At 48.9% G+C, this 17,908-nt stretch overlaps 1 protein-coding gene across 1 annotated transcript in view; it reads right to left on the bottom strand.

The window, feature by feature from the left end:
- ankmy1 (ankyrin repeat and MYND domain containing 1) overlaps positions 1-17,908 on the bottom strand; it is a 195,984-nt gene that overhangs the window by 161,998 nt on the left and 16,078 nt on the right. Inside the window, exon 4 of the mRNA XM_085990767.1 lies at positions 13,332-13,548. Coding sequence (XP_085846893.1) covers positions 13,332-13,548 — 217 coding nt within the window. The remainder of the gene's footprint in view (positions 1-13,331; positions 13,549-17,908) is intronic.

Raw genomic sequence — 17,908 nt, 5'->3', positions numbered from 1 at the left:
AGTGTGAAAGTAGTGTCTGACCCACTGTACCACCCAGTCCCAGAGTGTGAAAGGACAGTGTCTAACCCACTGTACCACCCAGTGGCAGAGTGTGAAAGGACAGTGTCTGACCCACTGTACCACCCAGTCCCAGAGTGAGAAAGGAAAGTGACTGACCCACTGTACCACCCAATCCCAGAGTGTGAAAGGACAGTGTCTGACCCACTGTTCCACCGTGTCCCAGAGTGTGAAAGGACAGTGTCTAACCCACTGTACCACCCAGTGGCAGAGTGTGAAAGGACAGTGTCTGACCCACTGTACCACCCAGTCCCAGAGTGAGAAAGGAAAGTGACTGACCCACTGTACCACCCAGTCCCAGAGGGTGAAAGGACAGTGTCTGACCCACTGTTCCACCGTGTCCCAGAGTGTGAAAGGACAGTGGCTGACCCACTGTACCACACAGTCCCAGAGTGTGAAAGGCCAGTGTCTGACCCACTGTACCACCCAGTCCCAGAGTGTAAAAGGACAGTGTCTGACCCACTGTACCTCCCAGTCCCAGGGTGTGAAAGGACAGTGTCTGACCCACTGTACCACCCAGTCCCAGAGTGTGAAAGGACAGTGTCTGACCCACTGTACCACCCAGTCCCAGAGTGTAAAAGGAGTGTCTGACCCACTGTACCACCCAGTCACAGAGAGTGAAAGGACAGTGACTGACCCACTGTACACCCAGTCCAAGAGTGTGAATGGACAGTGACTGACCCACTGTACCACTGGGTCCCAGAGTGAGAAAGGACAGTGTCTGGCCCACTGTACATCCAGTCCCAGAGTGTGAAAGGAGTGTCTGACCCACTGTACCATCCTGTCCCAGAGTGTGAAAGGACAGTGTCTGACCCACTGTACCACCCAGTTCCAGAGTGTGAAAGGACAGTGTCTGACCCACTGTAACACCCAGTGCCAGAGTGTGAAAGGTCAGTGTCTGACCCACTGTACTACACAGTCCCAGAGTGTGAAAGGACAGTGTCTGACCCACTGTACATGCAGTCCCAGGGTGTGAAAGGACAGTGTCTGAACCACTGTATCACCCAGTCCCAGAGTTTGAAAGGGCAGTGTATGACCCACTGCTCCATCCAGTCCCACAGTGTGAAAGGACAGTGTCTGACCCACTGTACCACCCAGTCCTAGAGTGTGAAAGGACAGTGACTGACCCACTGTACCACCCAGTCCCAGAGTGTGAAAGGACAGTGACTGACCCACTGTACCACCCAGTCCCAGATTGTGAAAGGACAGTGTCAGACCCACTGTACCACGTAACACCCAGTCCCAGGGTGTGAAAGGACAGTGTCTGACCCACTGTACCACCCAGTCCCAGAGTGTGAAAGGACAGTGTCTGACCCACTGTACCACCCAGTCCCAGAGTGTGAAAGGAGTGTGTGACCCACGGTACCACCCAGTCCCAGAATGTGAAAGGACAGTGTCTGAACCACTGTTCCACACAGTCCCAGAGTGTGAAAGGACAGTGTCTGACCCAATATGCACCCAGTCCCAGAGGGTGAAAGGACAGTGACTGACCCACTGTACCACCCAGACCCAGAGTGTGAAAGGACAGTGTCTGACCCACTGTACCACCCAGTCGCAGAGTGTGAAAGGACAGTGACTGACCCAATGTACACCCAGTCCCAGAGTGTGAAAAGGTAGTGACTGACTCACTGTTCCACCGAGTCCCAGAGTGTTAAAATGTAGTTTCTGACCCACAGCACCACCCAGTCCCAGAGTGTGAAAGGACAGTGACTGACCCACTGTACCAAACAGTCCCAGGGTGTAAAGGACAGTGTCTAACCCACTGTACACCCAGTCCCAGAGTGTGAAAGGACAGTGTCTGACCCACTGTACCACTGGGTCCCAGAGTGTGAAGGAACAGTGACTGACCCACTGTACCACCCAGTCCCAGAGTGTGAAAGGGCAGTGTATGACCCACTGCTCCATCCAATCCCAGAGTGTGAAAGGACAGTATCTGAACCACTGTACCACTGGGTCCCAGAGTGTGAAAGGCCAGTATCTGAACCACTGGGTCCCAGAGAGTGGAAGGCCAGTATCTGAACAACTGTACCACCCAGTCCCAGAGTGTGAAAGGGCAGTGTATGACCCACTGCTCCATCCAGTCGCAGAGTGTGAAAGGCCAGTGTCTGACCCACTGTACCACTGGGTCCCAGAGTGTGAAGGAACAGTGACTGACCCACTGTACCACCCAGTCCCAGAGTGTGAAAGCACAGTGTCTGACCCACTGTACGACCCAGTCCCAGAGTGTGAAAGGACAGTGACTGACCCAATATATACCCAGTCCCAGATTGTGAAAGGACAGTGTCTGACCCACTGTTCCACCGAGACCCAGAGTGTGAAAGTCAGTGTCTGACCCAATGCTCCGAGTCCCAGAGTGTGAAACGACAGTGACTGACCCAGTGTACCACCCAGTCCCAGAGTGTGAATGGACAGTGACTGACCCACTGGGTCCCAGAGTGAGAAAGGACAGTGTCTGGCCCACTGTACATCCAGTCCCAGAGTGTGAATGGACAGTGACTGAACCACTGAATCCCAGAGTAAGAAAGGAGTGTCTGACCCACTGTACCACCCAGTCCCAGAGTGTGAAAGTAGTGTCTGACCCACTGTACCACCCAGTCCCAGAGTGTGAAAGGACAGTGTCTAACCCACTGTACCACCCAGTGGCAGAGTGTGAAAGGACAGTGTCTGACCCACTGTACCACCCAGTCCCAGAGTGAGAAAGGAAAGTGACTGACCCACTGTACCACCCAATCCCAGAGTGTGAAAGGACAGTGTCTGACCCACTGTTCCACCGTGTCCCAGAGTGTGAAAGGACAGTGTCTAACCCACTGTACCACCCAGTGGCAGAGTGTGAAAGGACAGTGTCTGACCCACTGTACCACCCAGTCCCAGAGTGAGAAAGGAAAGTGACTGACCCACTGTACCACCCAGTCCCAGAGGGTGAAAGGACAGTGTCTGACCCACTGTTCCGCCGTGTCCCAGAGTGTGAAAGGACAGTGGCTGACCCACTGTACCACACAGTCCCAGAGTGTGAAAGGCCAGTGTCTGACCCACTGTACCACCCAGTCCCAGAGTGTAAAAGGACAGTGTCTGACCCACTGTACCTCCCAGTCCCAGGGTGTGAAAGGACAGTGTCTGACCCACTGTACCACCCAGTCCCAGAGTGTGAAAGGACAGTGTCTGACCCACTGTACCACCCAGTCCCAGAGTGTAAAAGGAGTGTCTGACCCACTGTACCACCCAGTCACAGAGAGTGAAAGGACAGTGACTGACCCACTGTACACCCAGTCCAAGAGTGTGAATGGACAGTGACTGACCCACTGTACCACTGGGTCCCAGAGTGAGAAAGGACAGTGTCTGGCCCACTGTACATCCAGTCCCAGAGTGTGAAAGGAGTGTCTGACCCACTGTACCATCCTGTCCCAGAGTGTGAAAGGACAGTGTCTGACCCACTGTACCACCCAGTTCCAGAGTGTGAAAGGACAGTGTCTGACCCACTGTAACACCCAGTGCCAGAGTGTGAAAGGTCAGTGTCTGACCCACTGTACTACACAGTCCCAGAGTGTGAAAGGACAGTGTCTGACCCACTGTACATGCAGTCCCAGGGTGTGAAAGGACAGTGTCTGAACCACTGTATCACCCAGTCCCAGAGTTTGAAAGGGCAGTGTATGACCCACTGCTCCATCCAGTCCCAGAGTGTGAAAGGACAGTGTCTGACCCACTGTACACGCAGTCCCAGGGTGTAAAGCACAGTGACTGACCCACTGCACCAAACAGTCCCACAGTGTGAAAGGACAGTGTCTGACCCACTGTACCACCCAGTCCTAGAGTGTGAAAGGACAGTGACTGACCCACTGTACCACCCAGTCCCAGAGTGTGAAAGGACAGTGACTGACCCACTGTACCACCCAGTCCCAGATTGTGAAAGGACAGTGTCAGACCCACTGTACCACGTAACACCCAGTCCCAGGGTGTGAAAGGACAGTGTCTGACCCACTGTACCACCCAGTCCCAGAGTGTGAAAGGACAGTGTCTGACCCACTGTACCACCCAGTCCCAGAGTGTGAAAGGAGTGTGTGACCCACGGTACCACCCAGTCCCAGAATGTGAAAGGACAGTGTCTGAACCACTGTTCCACACAGTCCCAGAGTGTGAAAGGACAGTGTCTGACCCAATATGCACCCAGTCCCAGAGGGTGAAAGGACAGTGACTGACCCACTGTACCACCCAGACCCAGAGTGTGAAAGGACAGTGTCTGACCCACTGTTCCACCCAGTCCCAGAGTGTGAAAGGACAGTGTCTGACCCACTGTACCACCCAGTCGCAGAGTGTGAAAGGACAGTGACTGACCCAATGTACACCCAGTCCCAGAGTGTGAAAAGGTAGTGACTGACTCACTGTTCCACCGAGTCCCAGAGTGTTAAAATGTAGTTTCTGACCCACAGCACCACCCAGTCCCAGAGTGTGAAAGGACAGTGACTGACCCACTGTACCAAACAGTCCCAGGGTGTAAAGGACAGTGTCTAACCCACTGTACACCCAGTCCCAGAGTGTGAAAGGACAGTGTCTGACCCACTGTACCACCCAGTCCTAGAGTATGAAAGGACAGTGACTGACCCACTGTACCACCCAGTCCCAGAGTGTGAAAGGACAGTGACTGACCCACTGTACCACCCAGTCCCAGAGTGTGAAAGGACAGTTTCTGACCCACTGTACCACCCAGTCCGAGAGTGTGAAAGGACAGTGTCTGAGCTACTGTACCACCCAGTCCCAGAGTGTGAAAGGACAGTGTTTGACCCACTGTACCACCCAGTCCCAGAGTGTGAAAGGACAGTGTCTGACCCAATATATACCCAGTCCCAGAGTGTGAAAGGACAGTGTCTGACCCAATATACACCCAGTCCCAGAGTGTGAAAGGACAGTGTCTGACTCACTGCACCACCCAGTCCCACATTGTGAAAGGACAGTGTCAGACCCACTGTACCACCCAGTCCCAGATTGTGAAAGGACAGTGTCAGAGCCACTGTACCTCCCAGTCCCAGAGTGTGAAAGGACAGTGTCGGACCCACTGTACCACCCAGTCCCAGAGTGTGAAATGACAGTATGTGACCCACTGTATCACCCAGTCCCAGAGTGTGAAAGGACAGTGTCTGACCACAGTTCCACCGAGTCCCAGAGTGTGAAAGGACAGTGACTGACCCAGTGTACAACCCAGTCCCAGAGTGTGAAAGGACAGTGTCTGACCCACTGTACCACCCAGTCCCAGAGTGTGAAAGGACAGTGTCGGACCCACTGTACCACCCAGTCCCAGAGTGTGAAAGGACAGTGTCGGACCCACTGTACCACCCAGTCCCAGAGTGTGAAATGACAGTATGTGACCCACTGTATCACCCAGTCCCAGAGTGTGAAAGGACAGTGTCTGACCACAGTTCCACCGAGTCCCAGAGTGTGAAAGGACAGTGACTGACCCAGTGTACAACCCAGTCCCAGAGTGTGAAAGGACAGTGTCTGACCCACTGTACCACCCAGTCCCAGAGTGTAAAAGGAGTGTCTGACCCACTGTACCACCCAATCCCAGAGGCTGAAATGACAATGTCTGACCCACTGTACCTCCCAGTCCTAGAGTGTGATAGGACAGTGTCTGACCCACTGTACCACACAGTTCCAGAGTGTAAAAGGACAGTGTCTGACCCACTGTACCTCCCAGTCCCAGGGTGTGAAAGGACAGTGTCTGACTGTGGTGATTATTCTTGTTTTATAAGAAGCATTGTAATTGGTTACCTGTTTTCCTGCCTTGAGATATATGCTGTAAACCTATTGGTTAGTTGATGTCATGTGACCTGTGGTGGCCATCTTAAATTCAGTTCTCCACAGTCTGGTTGAGACTGGGTGCTTAGGATGTGCTGCTGGTTTTTTAAGGTTAATAAAGCCTAGCTTTTGAAAGGCAATCTACTCTTCATTTCAATTTATTAACCTTTTGCTACAATGGAACGATATCTTCAACCGGAACGATTTAATGCTGACCCTAATTCTGCAGGAGTGGATGATCAATGGAAACATTGGTATCGTACTTTAAAAAACTTTTTGGGTGTGTTGGATCAGCAATCTCTAAAGTTGGATATACTAATCAACTACATTGCTTCGGATGTGTACAAGTATATTTTGGACTGTGAAACTAATGAATTGGCTATTGCTACGTTGGAAACCCAAAAATGAGGTATTTGCACGTCACCTTTTATCTGCCCGTAGGCAGCAGGCGGGAGAATCCTTGGATGCTTATTTACAAGCACTCCGGCGCCTTGGTGCTAACTGTAATTATAAAGCCGTGTCTGCAGAAGAATATAGGGAAGAGTCGGTACGGGATGCATTTATTAATGGATTACTGTCTAGATCAATTCGTCAGCGGTTATTAGAAAATAAGACCTTGGATCTCAAGAGTGCTTTTGAGCAAGCCTCTACATTGGATTTGGCTCAGAGAAGTTCGGATTCTTATGCTCTTTTTGATCGGCCTGCGACAGTGGTTTCGGCAGTTCTGGATGAAAAGGAATTATGTGGACTTAATAGGAGTGGTTTACCAGATTCCGAAACAGTTTCTACTTCGGCAACTGTTGCCGCTAGGATTCAGAAGTGTTATTTTTGCGGGAACGCCCGGCACCCCTGTCTGAAGTGCCCTGCTCGGGAGGCTGTGTGTAGTAAATGCGGCAAGAGAGGTCATTACGCACGTGTTTGCAAATCGGTTGCCTCCTCTGCGACCATTCAGCCTTTAGATAGGGCGTTTATTGCATCAGTTTCTGCCGCCTTTGCCCATGGCCTAAACAAAGCTATAATTATGGCTCAAGTTAATGGGTTAGAAGTGAAGGCTCTTATAAAACTCTCAGTACTGCCCGTATCTATAAGCCTTCAGTTTGTGAGGGAGAAGCGTTTGAAAATTTCGCCTGTTACCTATCAGGTGTGTATGGCTCAGACGACTCTCACCTCACAAGTAGCTGGTTGTTGCCTTGTGAAATTAATTCTCCTAGGTAATACGTATACTGATATACGTCTATCCGTTCTGCCTAATCTCTGTGCGGATATTCTGATTGGTCATGATGTGCTTCAATTACATGAGTCTCTCGGTCTTTCTTTTGGAGGAACTAAGCCACCTTTGTCTATTTGTGGATTAACTTCTTTATCCATTATCACTTTTTTCCAATTTGATGCCGGACTGTAGGCCAATTGCCACCAAGTCAAGAAGGTATAGCAGTGAGGATAAAGAATGTATTAATTCTGAAGTTCAACGTCTTTTATCGGAAGGAATCATTGAACCTAGTTTTTCGCCCTGGCGGGCACAGGTAGTTGTCACCACTAACGAGAGACATAAGAAGCGAATGGTGATAGACTACTCTCAAACTATTAACAGGTATACTCAATTAGATGCATACCCCCTGCCTAAGATTGATGAGCTTATCAATAAAGTATCTCAATATAAGGTTTTTAGCACTATTGACCTAAAGAGTGCTTATCATCAGATTCCTATCGTTAAGAGGGACCAACCATATACGGCCTTTGAGGCTGGTGGAAAGCTGTATCAGTTTTGCCGAGTACCATTTGGTGTTACTAACGGTGTCGCCTGTTTTCAACGGGCAATGGATGCTTTTATAAGTGATAACTCTCTCTCTGACACCTTTTCATATTTAGATGACATCACGGTGTGTGGCAAATCAAGGGTGGAGCATGATTTTAATTTAGAAAGATTCCTTCAAGCTGCGGAAAAAGTTGGCTTAACTTTCAATAAAGAGAAGTGTATTTTTTCGACCACCGAGGTAAATTTACTGGGGTATATTATCTCGGGAAACAAGATTAAACCAGATCCAGAATGGCTGCGACCACTGATTGATTTACCTTGTCCTACTAATTCTAAGGCTTTGCAACGAGTTGTTGGATTGTTTTCTTATTATTCTAATTGAATTGCAAACTTCTCGCAGAAGATCCGGCCCCTTATTCGGGTTACGACATATCCTCTATCATGGGAGGCCAGGATGTGTTTTGATAATCTTAAAAAGGATATCCTTGGAGCAGTTGTGCATTCTATTGATGAGCAGGTTCCCTTTGTGATTGAGACAGACGCTTCCGATTTTGCAATTGGGGCTACTCTGAACCAAAATGGAAGACCTGTGGCCTTTTTCTCACGTACTCTGAACAATAGTGAGAAGAGACATTCATCAATAGAGAAAGAGGGGTACGCAATAATAGAAGCACTGCGTAAATGGAGACATTATTTATCTGGGCGACATTTTACGTTAGTAACTGACCAAAAATCTGTGTCCTTCATGTTTGATGTCAAACATTTTGGAAAGATTAAGAATGATAAAATAATGAGGTGGAGGATTGAGTTGGCATGTTACCATTTCGATATAGTTTATCGTCCGGGGAAGGATAATGTTGCCGCTGATGCGCTGTCGAGGGCTTATTGTTCTGTGATTCACAGAGATACGCTTATTAATCTTCATAATGCTTTGTGTCATCCTGGTGTTACGAGGTTGATACACTTCGTACGCAGTAAGAATTTGCCCTTTTCAGTTGAAGACGTCAAGCGGATGACTTCGTCATGCTCTGTCTGTGCTCGGTGTAAACCAAATTTCTTTAAGCCTCAACGAGCTCATCTTATAAAGGCTACTTCTCCCTTTGAACGTCTGAGCGTTGATTTTAAGGGGCCTCTTCCTTCAACGACTCAGAATCGATATATATTTACTGTTGTGGATGAGTTTTCAAGGTTCCCCTTTGCTTTTCCTTGTGCAGATGTATCAGCTGCTACAGTTATCAAATGTCTGACTCAACTTTTTGTCATCTTTGGGATGCCTGCGTATATCCATTCGGATCAGGGAAGTTCTTTTATGTCTTCCCAGTTGAAGGAATACCTTCAGAGTCGGGGGATTTCTACTAGTAGAACTACCCCGTATAATCCCCAGGGTAATGGACAGTGTGAACGATACAATGGGGTGATCTGGAAGGCAGTTATGTTGGCTTTGACATCCCGGAACCTTAAGAATACACAGTGGGAAATGGTATTGCCTGATGCCCTGCATTCCATTAGATCGTTGCTTTCAACGGCTACTAATGTGACCCCCCATGAAAGGCTCTTTAACTATCCGCGGAGATCTACTACGGGATATTCGGTACCTTCATGGCTTACTATGCAGGGACCTGTGCTGCTCCGACGCCATGTTGGACTGTCAAAGTATGATTCTTTAGTGGAGGAGGTGGAGCTATTGGAGGCAAATTCCCAATATGCTCACATTCGATTCCAAGATGGGAAAGAAAGTACGGTTTCAGTTAAAGACTTAGCTCCTTGTGGTGGCCAGCCCTCTTCTGAGGATATTAACAATAGTCATAATTCAGATAATGTTGATGTCGTCACAGATACTACGAATATTTCCAATCCTATTGCAGACACTTACAATTCTCTTAGTCTGCCCCCGATGGATGTTCATGACCCTTCCAGTTTACCTTCTAATGGGACTTCCAATCTGGAAACTGTTGATAATTGGGATATTGATAGCCTCCCTGCAGAAGATATTTCTGTGTCTCCTGGTGTGGGAGGGCAAGGAACTTCACCAAGGCTAAGAAGGTCGACACGAACAAGATATCCGGTCGATCGATTAAAAACGGACTTTTAAAATAATTTGATAGTAAAATTTTAAAATTGTTGAAACATTATACATGTATTGTTTTAGTCTTAAATAACTCATTGTAATTGTAAAGGCTACCTAGGTTGAAGTATATTTTAAAAGGAGGGGTGAATGTGGTGATTATTCTTGTTTTATAAGAAGCATTGTAATTGGTTACCTGTTTTCCTGCCTTGAGATATATGCTGTAAACCTATTGGTCAGTTGATGTCATGTGACCTGTGGTGGCCATCTTAAATTCAGTTCTCCACAGTCTGGTTGAGACTGGGTGCTTAGGATGTGCTGCTGGTTTTTTTTAAGGTTAATAAAGCCTAGCTTTTGAAAGGCAATCTACTCTAGATTTCACTGACCCACTGTACCTCCCAGTCCCAGGGTGTGAAAGGACAGTGTCTGACCCACTGTACCACCCAGTCCCAGAGTGTGAAAGGACAGTGTCTGACCCACTGTACCACCCAGTCCCAGAGTGTGAAAGGACAGTGTCTGACCCACTGCTCCACCCAGTCCCAGAGTGTGAAAGGACAGTGTCTGACCCACTGTACCACCCAGTCCCAGAGTGTGAAAGGACAGTGTCTGACCCACTGTACCACCCAGTTCCAGAGTGTGAAAGGACAGTGTCTGACCCACTGTACCACCCAGTCCCAGAGTGTGAAAGGTCAGTGTCTGACCCACTATACTACACAGTCCCAGAGTGTGAAAGGACAGTGTCTGACCCACTGTACATGCAGTCCCAGGGTGTGAAAGGACAGTGTCTGAACCACTGTATCACCCAGTCCCAGAGTGTGAAAAGGCAGTGTATGACCCACTGCTCCATCAAGTCCCAGAGTGTGAAAGAACAGTATCTGAGCCACTGTACCACTGGGTCAAAGAGTGTGAAAGGACAGTGTCTGACCCACTGTACCACCCAGTCCTAGAGTGTGAAAGGACAGTGACTGACCCACTGTACCACCCAGTCCCAGAGTGTGAAAGGACAGTGACTGACCCACTGTACCACCCAGTCCCAGAATGTGAAAGGACAGTTTCTGACCCACTGTACCACACAGTCCCAGAGTGTGAAAGGACAGTGTCTGACCCACTGTACCGCCCAGTCCCAGAGTGTGAAAGGACAGTGTCTGACCCACTGTACCGCCCAGTCCCAGAGTGTGAAAGGACAGTGTCTGACCCAATATACACCCAGTCCCAGAGTGTGAAAGGACAGTGTCTGACTCACTGCACCACCCAGTCCCAGATTGTGAAAGGACAGTGTCAGACCCACTGTACCACCCAGTCCCAGATTGTGAAAGGACAGTGTCAGAGCCACTGTACCTCCCAGTCCCAGATTGTGAAAGGACAGTGTCAGACCCACTGTACCACCCTGTCCCAGAGAGTGAAAGGACAGTATGTGACCCACTGTATCACCCAGTCCCAGAGTGTGAAAGGACAGTGTCTGACCACAGTTCCACCGAGTCCCAGAGTGTGAAAGGACAGTGACTGACCCAGTGTACAACCCAGTCCCAGAGTGTGAAAGGACAGTGTCTGACCCACTGTACCACCCAGTCCCAGATTGTGAAAGGACAGTGTCAGACCCACTGTTCCACCCAGTCCCAGAGTGTGAAAGGACAGTGTCTGACTCACTGTACCACCCAGTCCCAGAGTGTGAAAGGACAGTGTCTGACCCACTGTACCACCCAGTCCCAGAGTGTGAAAGGGCAGTGTCTGACCCACTGTACCACCCAGTCCCAGAGTGTGAAAGGACAGTGTCTGACCCACTATACCACCCAGTCCCAGAGTGTGAAAGGACAGTGTCTGACCCACTGTATCACCGAGTCCCAGAGTGTGAAAGGACAGTGTCTGACCCACTGTGCCACCCAGTCCTAGAGTGTGAAACTAGTGTCTGACCCACTGTACACCCAGTCCCAGAGTGTGAAAGGAGTGTATGACCCACTGTACCACCCAGTCCCAGAGTGTGAAAGGACAGTGTCTGACCCACTGTAACGCCCAGTCCCAGAGTGTGAAAGGATAGTGACTGACCCAATGTTCCACCGAGTCCCAGAGTGTGAAAAGACAGTATCTGACCCACTGTAGAACCCAGTCCCAGAGTGTTAAAGGATAGTGTCTGACCCACTGTACTACCGAGTCCCAGAGTGTGAAAGGACAGTGTCTGACCCACTGTACCACCCAGACCCAGAGTGTGAAAGGACAGTGTCTGACCCACTGTACCACCCAGTCCCAGAGTGTGAAAGGACAGTGTCTGACCCACTGTACCACCCAGTCCCAGAGTGTGAAAGGACAGGGACTGACCCACTGTACCACCCAGTCCCAGAGTGTGAAAGGACAGTGTCTGACCCACTGTACCACCCAGACCCAGAGTGTGAAAGGACAGGGACTGACCCACTGTACCACCCAGTCCCAGAGTGTGAAAGGACAGTGTCTGACCCACTGTACCATGCAGTCCCAGAGTGCGAAAGGACAGGGACTGACCCACTGTACCACCCAGTCCCAGAGTGTGAAAGGACAGGGACTGACCCACTGTACCACCCAGTCCCAGAGTGTGAAAGGACAGTGTCTGACCCACTGTACCACCCAGTCCCAGAGTGTGAAAGGACAGTGTCTGACCCACTGTACCACCCAGTCCCAGAGTGTGAAAGGACAGGGACTGACCCACTGTACCACCCAGTCCCAGAGTGTGAAAGGACAGTGTCTGACCCACTGTACCACCCAGTCCCAGAGTGTGAAAGGACAGTGTCTGACCCACTGTACCACCCAGTCCCAGAGTGTGAAAGGACAGGGACTGACCCACTGTACCACCCAATCCCAGAGTGTGAAAGGACAGGGACTGACCCACTGTACCACCCAGTCCCAGAGTGTGAAAGGACAGGGACTGACCCACTGTACCACCCAATCCCAGAGTGTGAAAGGACAGTGTCTGACCCACTGTGCCTCCCAGTCCCAGAGTGTGAAAGGACAGTGTCTGACACACTGTCCCACTCAGTCTTATTTTCTGTTCATAATTATCATTGAAACAGGGGATATATATTTATTTTATCAGGATCTTTTCAGTCGGTGTGGTTTAAGTGAATAATATTGGCTGAAGGGTCATAACCCCAGAGTAATGTTCTTAATTCACACACTGTCATGGAACAGAATGGTAAGGCGGCCCGGAAGCCACTTGAGGCCATTCCCCTTAGAGTCTCTGGGGTTTCATGCCTGTGAGTGTTGGCCGAGACAGGACAGTGACTGTTGTTATGGAGGCGTGCGCATCTCAAAGTAATTCATTGTGCGCAGTTTGCATTGTTTCTGAGAGATGTGAGAAGGCGCTATATATATGCAAGACTTATTCCGTTTTTTTGTTAACCAACTGTGGGACATTCTCGGAGCTGAGTCAGCACTGACCAGTCCAACAAGAGAAAGCAAGGAATGCTGTCCCAGTGTCCACTGCACGAAAACAGGTGCACTTGGGGTAACTGAGATCAAGAGCCCCTTGGCTGGGGAGCTATGGACGCGAACCCAAGGTCCCCTCTTAGTATATTGGATCATTCCTACGAGCAACCCCTCGCAGACAGTTTGGCAATACTGCTGCTTGGTATGAAAGTTGCATGTACATATTACAAAGCAAGGTGAAAGGCAAGAAAGTTAAGCAGGAGTGATACTTACCGTGGCGCCGATCAGCGATATATGTCCCTGGACATCAGCGACATCCGCACTTACTAAGTTAGTTTTGAGGATCTTGTGCACTTTCTCATAGTCTCCCTTTCCAGCTGCAATGATTAGCCGTTCGGAGATACACTCCAGGGGTCCTTTTGGGCCAAAGCCCTCCCGATTTCCTTCGATTACAGCTGCGACATCCCACAGGAGCTTTGCTTGAGCATGCCTGCGGGAAAATGAATTTGTCACCGTGTTAACGGACTGTGCACTGGTTGCCAAGTCTGATTGGACAAGTGTTCGTGGAGGCTACATCACATGACCTCCCACCTCCAACTGCTCCACCCAGTCAAACAGCCTTTCTTCACCCATCTTCAATATTTTTATTATTTATAACAATAAATAGAAACAGGAAGTGCTGGAAACACTCAGCAGGTCAGGTAGCATCTGTGGAGAGAGAAACAGAGTTAACGTTTCAAGTCAATCACTGATCATTGACCTGAAACGTTAACTCTGTTTCTCTCTCCACAGATGCTGCCTGACCTGCTAAGTATTTCCAACATTTCCTGTTTCTATTTCAGATTTCCAGCAGTATTTTGCTTTAGTTCAGTATGTTTATAATGAATAAACAAACATATTTAAAGGAAATGGAACAAAAAACACAATTTTTTTTAATGCTCCTGTGATTTATCTCCCGGGTTGCTCCGAGCAGTGTTCAGGAGATTAATCTTTAATTCCTGGAGACTCCTGGACAATCCTGGAGGCTTGACAACTATAACTGGATGGTACCCCTTCAAGTTATGCACTGAGGGAGTCAATTCAAGGGAGAATCTCAGCATCTGCAATCCTTTTCTATTTTCCTCTACCCTTCTTCCGAAGGTGTTGACTTCTTAATGGGGCAGCTGCTACTCCTCACCAGCCTCCCCCCCCCCCACTTCCCGAAGCCTTATTCTAGTGGACATTGGTCATCCGTGAGCCTAGGCGCCGAAAATTGGTTGGGCTATTCCACCCTGGGGGTGGGGGGTGTCACAGTTGAGCCTGAACTTGTCTTCACCAAACATTCATGCACATTTTCTAGGGCAGGGGGGACATTGGATAGTGATCAGGAGGGGGAAGGGGATGTTGAGACCCTGACTGAATCGATTGAGTATGGTCGAAAGGTCAAACCTGGAACCATGAGCATCCGATTTAAAATCATTGTCTTCAAACCCCTCCACAGCCTCGCACCTCCCTACCTTAGCAACCGCTTCCAGCCCTTAAATGTCCTCCTGCATCCTTTGGTCCTCCATCTGAGCTGTACCTCAGTGGGTAGCACTCACGCCTCTGAGTCAGAAAGTTGTGGGTTCAAGTTGTACTACAGGGTCCTGAACACAAAATCTAAGCTGACAGTCCAATGCAGTACTGAAGGAGTAATGCACTACTGAAGGTGCCGTCTTTCAGATGAGACGCTAATCCAAGGCCCCACCTGCCCTTGCAAGTGGACATAAAAAAACCCATGGCACTATTTCAATGAAGAGCAGGAGAGTTTTCCCGGTGCCCTAGCCAATATTTATCCCTCAACCAACACCACTAAAACATGATCTGAACATTATCACATTGCTGTTTGTGGGACCTTGCTGTGTGCAAATTGGCTGCTGCCTTTCCTACATTACAACAGTGACTACACTTCAAACGTATTTCATTGGTTGTAAAGCACTTTGGGACATCCTGAGGTCGTGAAAAGTGCTATAGAAATACCAGTCTATCATTTTTTCTTTCCTTAGCCCCACCATTGGTGGCACAGCTTTCAGTCAGCTTGGTCCTACTCTTTCGAACTCCCTCCCCAAATCCCTCCAATTCTCTGTCCTCCTTTAAAAAAAACTCTTCAAAACCCATCTTTTATGACCTCACCAGCAATCATCCCTCCTAAACTCAGCTCCATGACTGAGAGTCCACTCCTTTTATTATTTCTGTGCCTTGGGATGTCTTGTATGTTAAAGGCTCCCATAAATTCAAGTTGTTTCTTGGCTTCGTACCACACCAGGGGCTGGGCCAAGAGGAGACCTCAAAATCTTTTGCCACATATTGCAGTCGGGTAGGGAGTATTTTTCTTAACAGGAAAAACAGGCCAGAAAACAATGTAATCCAGTGAAGAGGCCAGGTACCACCAGGTACCTTGGGAATCAGAAGTACAATTACAAAATTTGTGGATGACACCAAATTGGGGGGTGTAGTTAAAAAAGAGGACTGTGTCAAAATACAGGAATCATAGAATGGTTACAGCACAGAAAGAGGCCATCCGGTCCATCAAGTCCGTGCTGACTCTCTGCAAGAGCACTTCAGCTAGTCCCACGCCCGCACCCATCCCTACCATGCCACCCCCCTATCCCCGCCCTTTCCTGTAGCCCTGCAATTTTTTTTCCTTCAGGTACTTATCCAATTCTCTTTTGAAAGCTGTGATTGAGTCTGCCTCCACCTCCCTTTCAGACATTGCATTCCAGATCCTAACCACTCGCTGAGTAAAAAAGTTTGTCCTCATGTCGCCTTTGGTTCTTCTGCCAATCACCTTAAATCTGTATCCTCTGGTTCTTGATCCTTCCGCCATTGGGAACAGTTTCTATCTACTTTGTCTAGACCCCTCATGATTTTGAACACCTCTATCAAATCTCCTTTCAACCTTCTCTGTTCCAAGGAGAACAACCCCAGCTTCACCAGTCTATCCACATAACTGAAGTCCCTCATCACTGGAACCATTCTTGTAAATCTTTTCTGCATCCTCTCTAAGGCCTTCACATCCTTCCTAAAGTGTGGTGCCCAGAATTGGACTGCAGTTGAGGCTGAACCAGTGTTTTATAAAGGTTCATCATAACTTCCTTGCTTTTGTACTGTTTACCTCTATTTATGAAGCCCAGGATCCCATATGCTTTTTTAACCACTTTCTCAACCTGCCCTGCCACCTTCAACGACTTGTGCACATATACCCCCAGGTTTATCTATTCCTGCACCCCTTTTAGAATTGTACCCTTTAGTTGATATTGCCTGTCCACGTTCTTCCTACCAAAATGTATCACTTTGCACTTTTCGGCGTTAAATTTCATCTGCCACGTGTCCGCCCAGGAAGACTTTAATAAATTTGCAGAATAAGCGTGTAATTGGCAAATGAACTTCAATATAGACAAGTGTGAGGTAGTACATTTTGGTAGAAAGAATAAGGAGGCAAAGTATTCCTTGGAAAATAGGGGAGGGGGGAATTTGCACCTAAAAAGTGAGTGTGTTTGGGAGTGAATGTGTGGTTAAAAGGGATGAAACTGACAGCGGGTCGGGAAGCCGGCTCGAACCCGCCAAGTTCCACTTTTATTGCAGTGCTTTCGGCTGCGTGCAAGGAACCCCCATGGAAGAGGCAGGTTGGCAATTAAAAGATGTTAAGAGGTAATTAGGAGTTGTTGTAACTGCAGATTTGAGCTTTAACTCAGAGTGCACAGGTTTCTCAGCCTTCCTGGAACTCGTCAGTGAAAGCAAGGCGAGATGACAGCACAAATTGAGAAGGCTGACTAAATTCTCCCCGTGTTTGCGTGGGTTTTCTCCAGGTGCTCCGGTTTCCTCCCACAGTCCAAAGATGTGCAGGTTAGGATGATTGGCTATGATAAATTGACCCTTAGTGTTAGGGGGATTAAATACGTGGGGTTACGGGGATCGGGTGGGATATGTGTCGGTGCAGGCTCGATGGGCCGAAATGGCCTCTATCTGCACTGTGGGGTTTCTGTGATTCTGTGATTCTGTGTGATGACAGCCAAACAATCCTGTAAGTACTCAGACCTCACACTTGCTTCCTTGCCTAAGTGAAAGGCTTTTGCTCACATGACTTGTTCCGAGAGTGTGCTCTCACTACTCTGCAGGTGATTTCCACCACTTTGGATGTCATTTCTGCTACCTTGGATTTTTGTGAGTCTGATCTATATGTTCCATCTGCCAAGCATCAGTTCAGCATGGGTGCCGCTTATGCAACTTTCCTTGGACCTCAGATGAGGACTAAGATGTACAGCTGCAGCAGCAACAGCAGCAGCAGCCTTCTCCTCACCGACCTGCCGCTCCGCAGGAGAGAGGGAATGAGCACAGGGGTGCAGCTCGCAGGGGGCGATACCCCCAACACAGGGTATATAGGCAGAGGATCAGTTTCGTGGAGATGTCGGAACACCAGTGCCCCAGGAGGCTCAGGGTATTGCGTCAAGTGGTTGCAGACATTTGCAGCCTCCTGGAGGAAGACCTCCTGCTAAGTGGACCTGGTGGGCATGCTTTGCCAGTGGCTGTCAAAATCACCACCACCAATTTCTTCACCTCTGGCTCCTTCCAGGGATCTGCAGAAGATATCTGTAGAATCTCGCAATCTGCTGCTCACAAACTCAGGTGACCTATGCCGTTTGCTAGGGCCGGCACTTTTGCAACCGATGAGGCCAGTCGGAAGGAGCGGGTGCTCAGCTTTGCAGCTCTGACTGGCTTCCCACAGGTACAGGGAGTCATCAATTGCACACATGTGGCAATCAAGGCATCCCCAGATCACCCTGGAGTTTTCATCAACCGCAAGGGCTTCCACTCCGTCAATATTCAGCTCA

Source organism: Somniosus microcephalus, chromosome 6, assembly GCF_052327205.1.
Source record: "Somniosus microcephalus isolate GS21.2 chromosome 6, FLI_Smic_1.0, whole genome shotgun sequence".
Lineage (NCBI taxonomy): Eukaryota > Metazoa > Chordata > Chondrichthyes > Squaliformes > Somniosidae > Somniosus > Somniosus microcephalus.
Note: the sequence above shows the minus strand (reverse complement) of the source record. Positions and strands in the feature narration are given on the sequence as shown.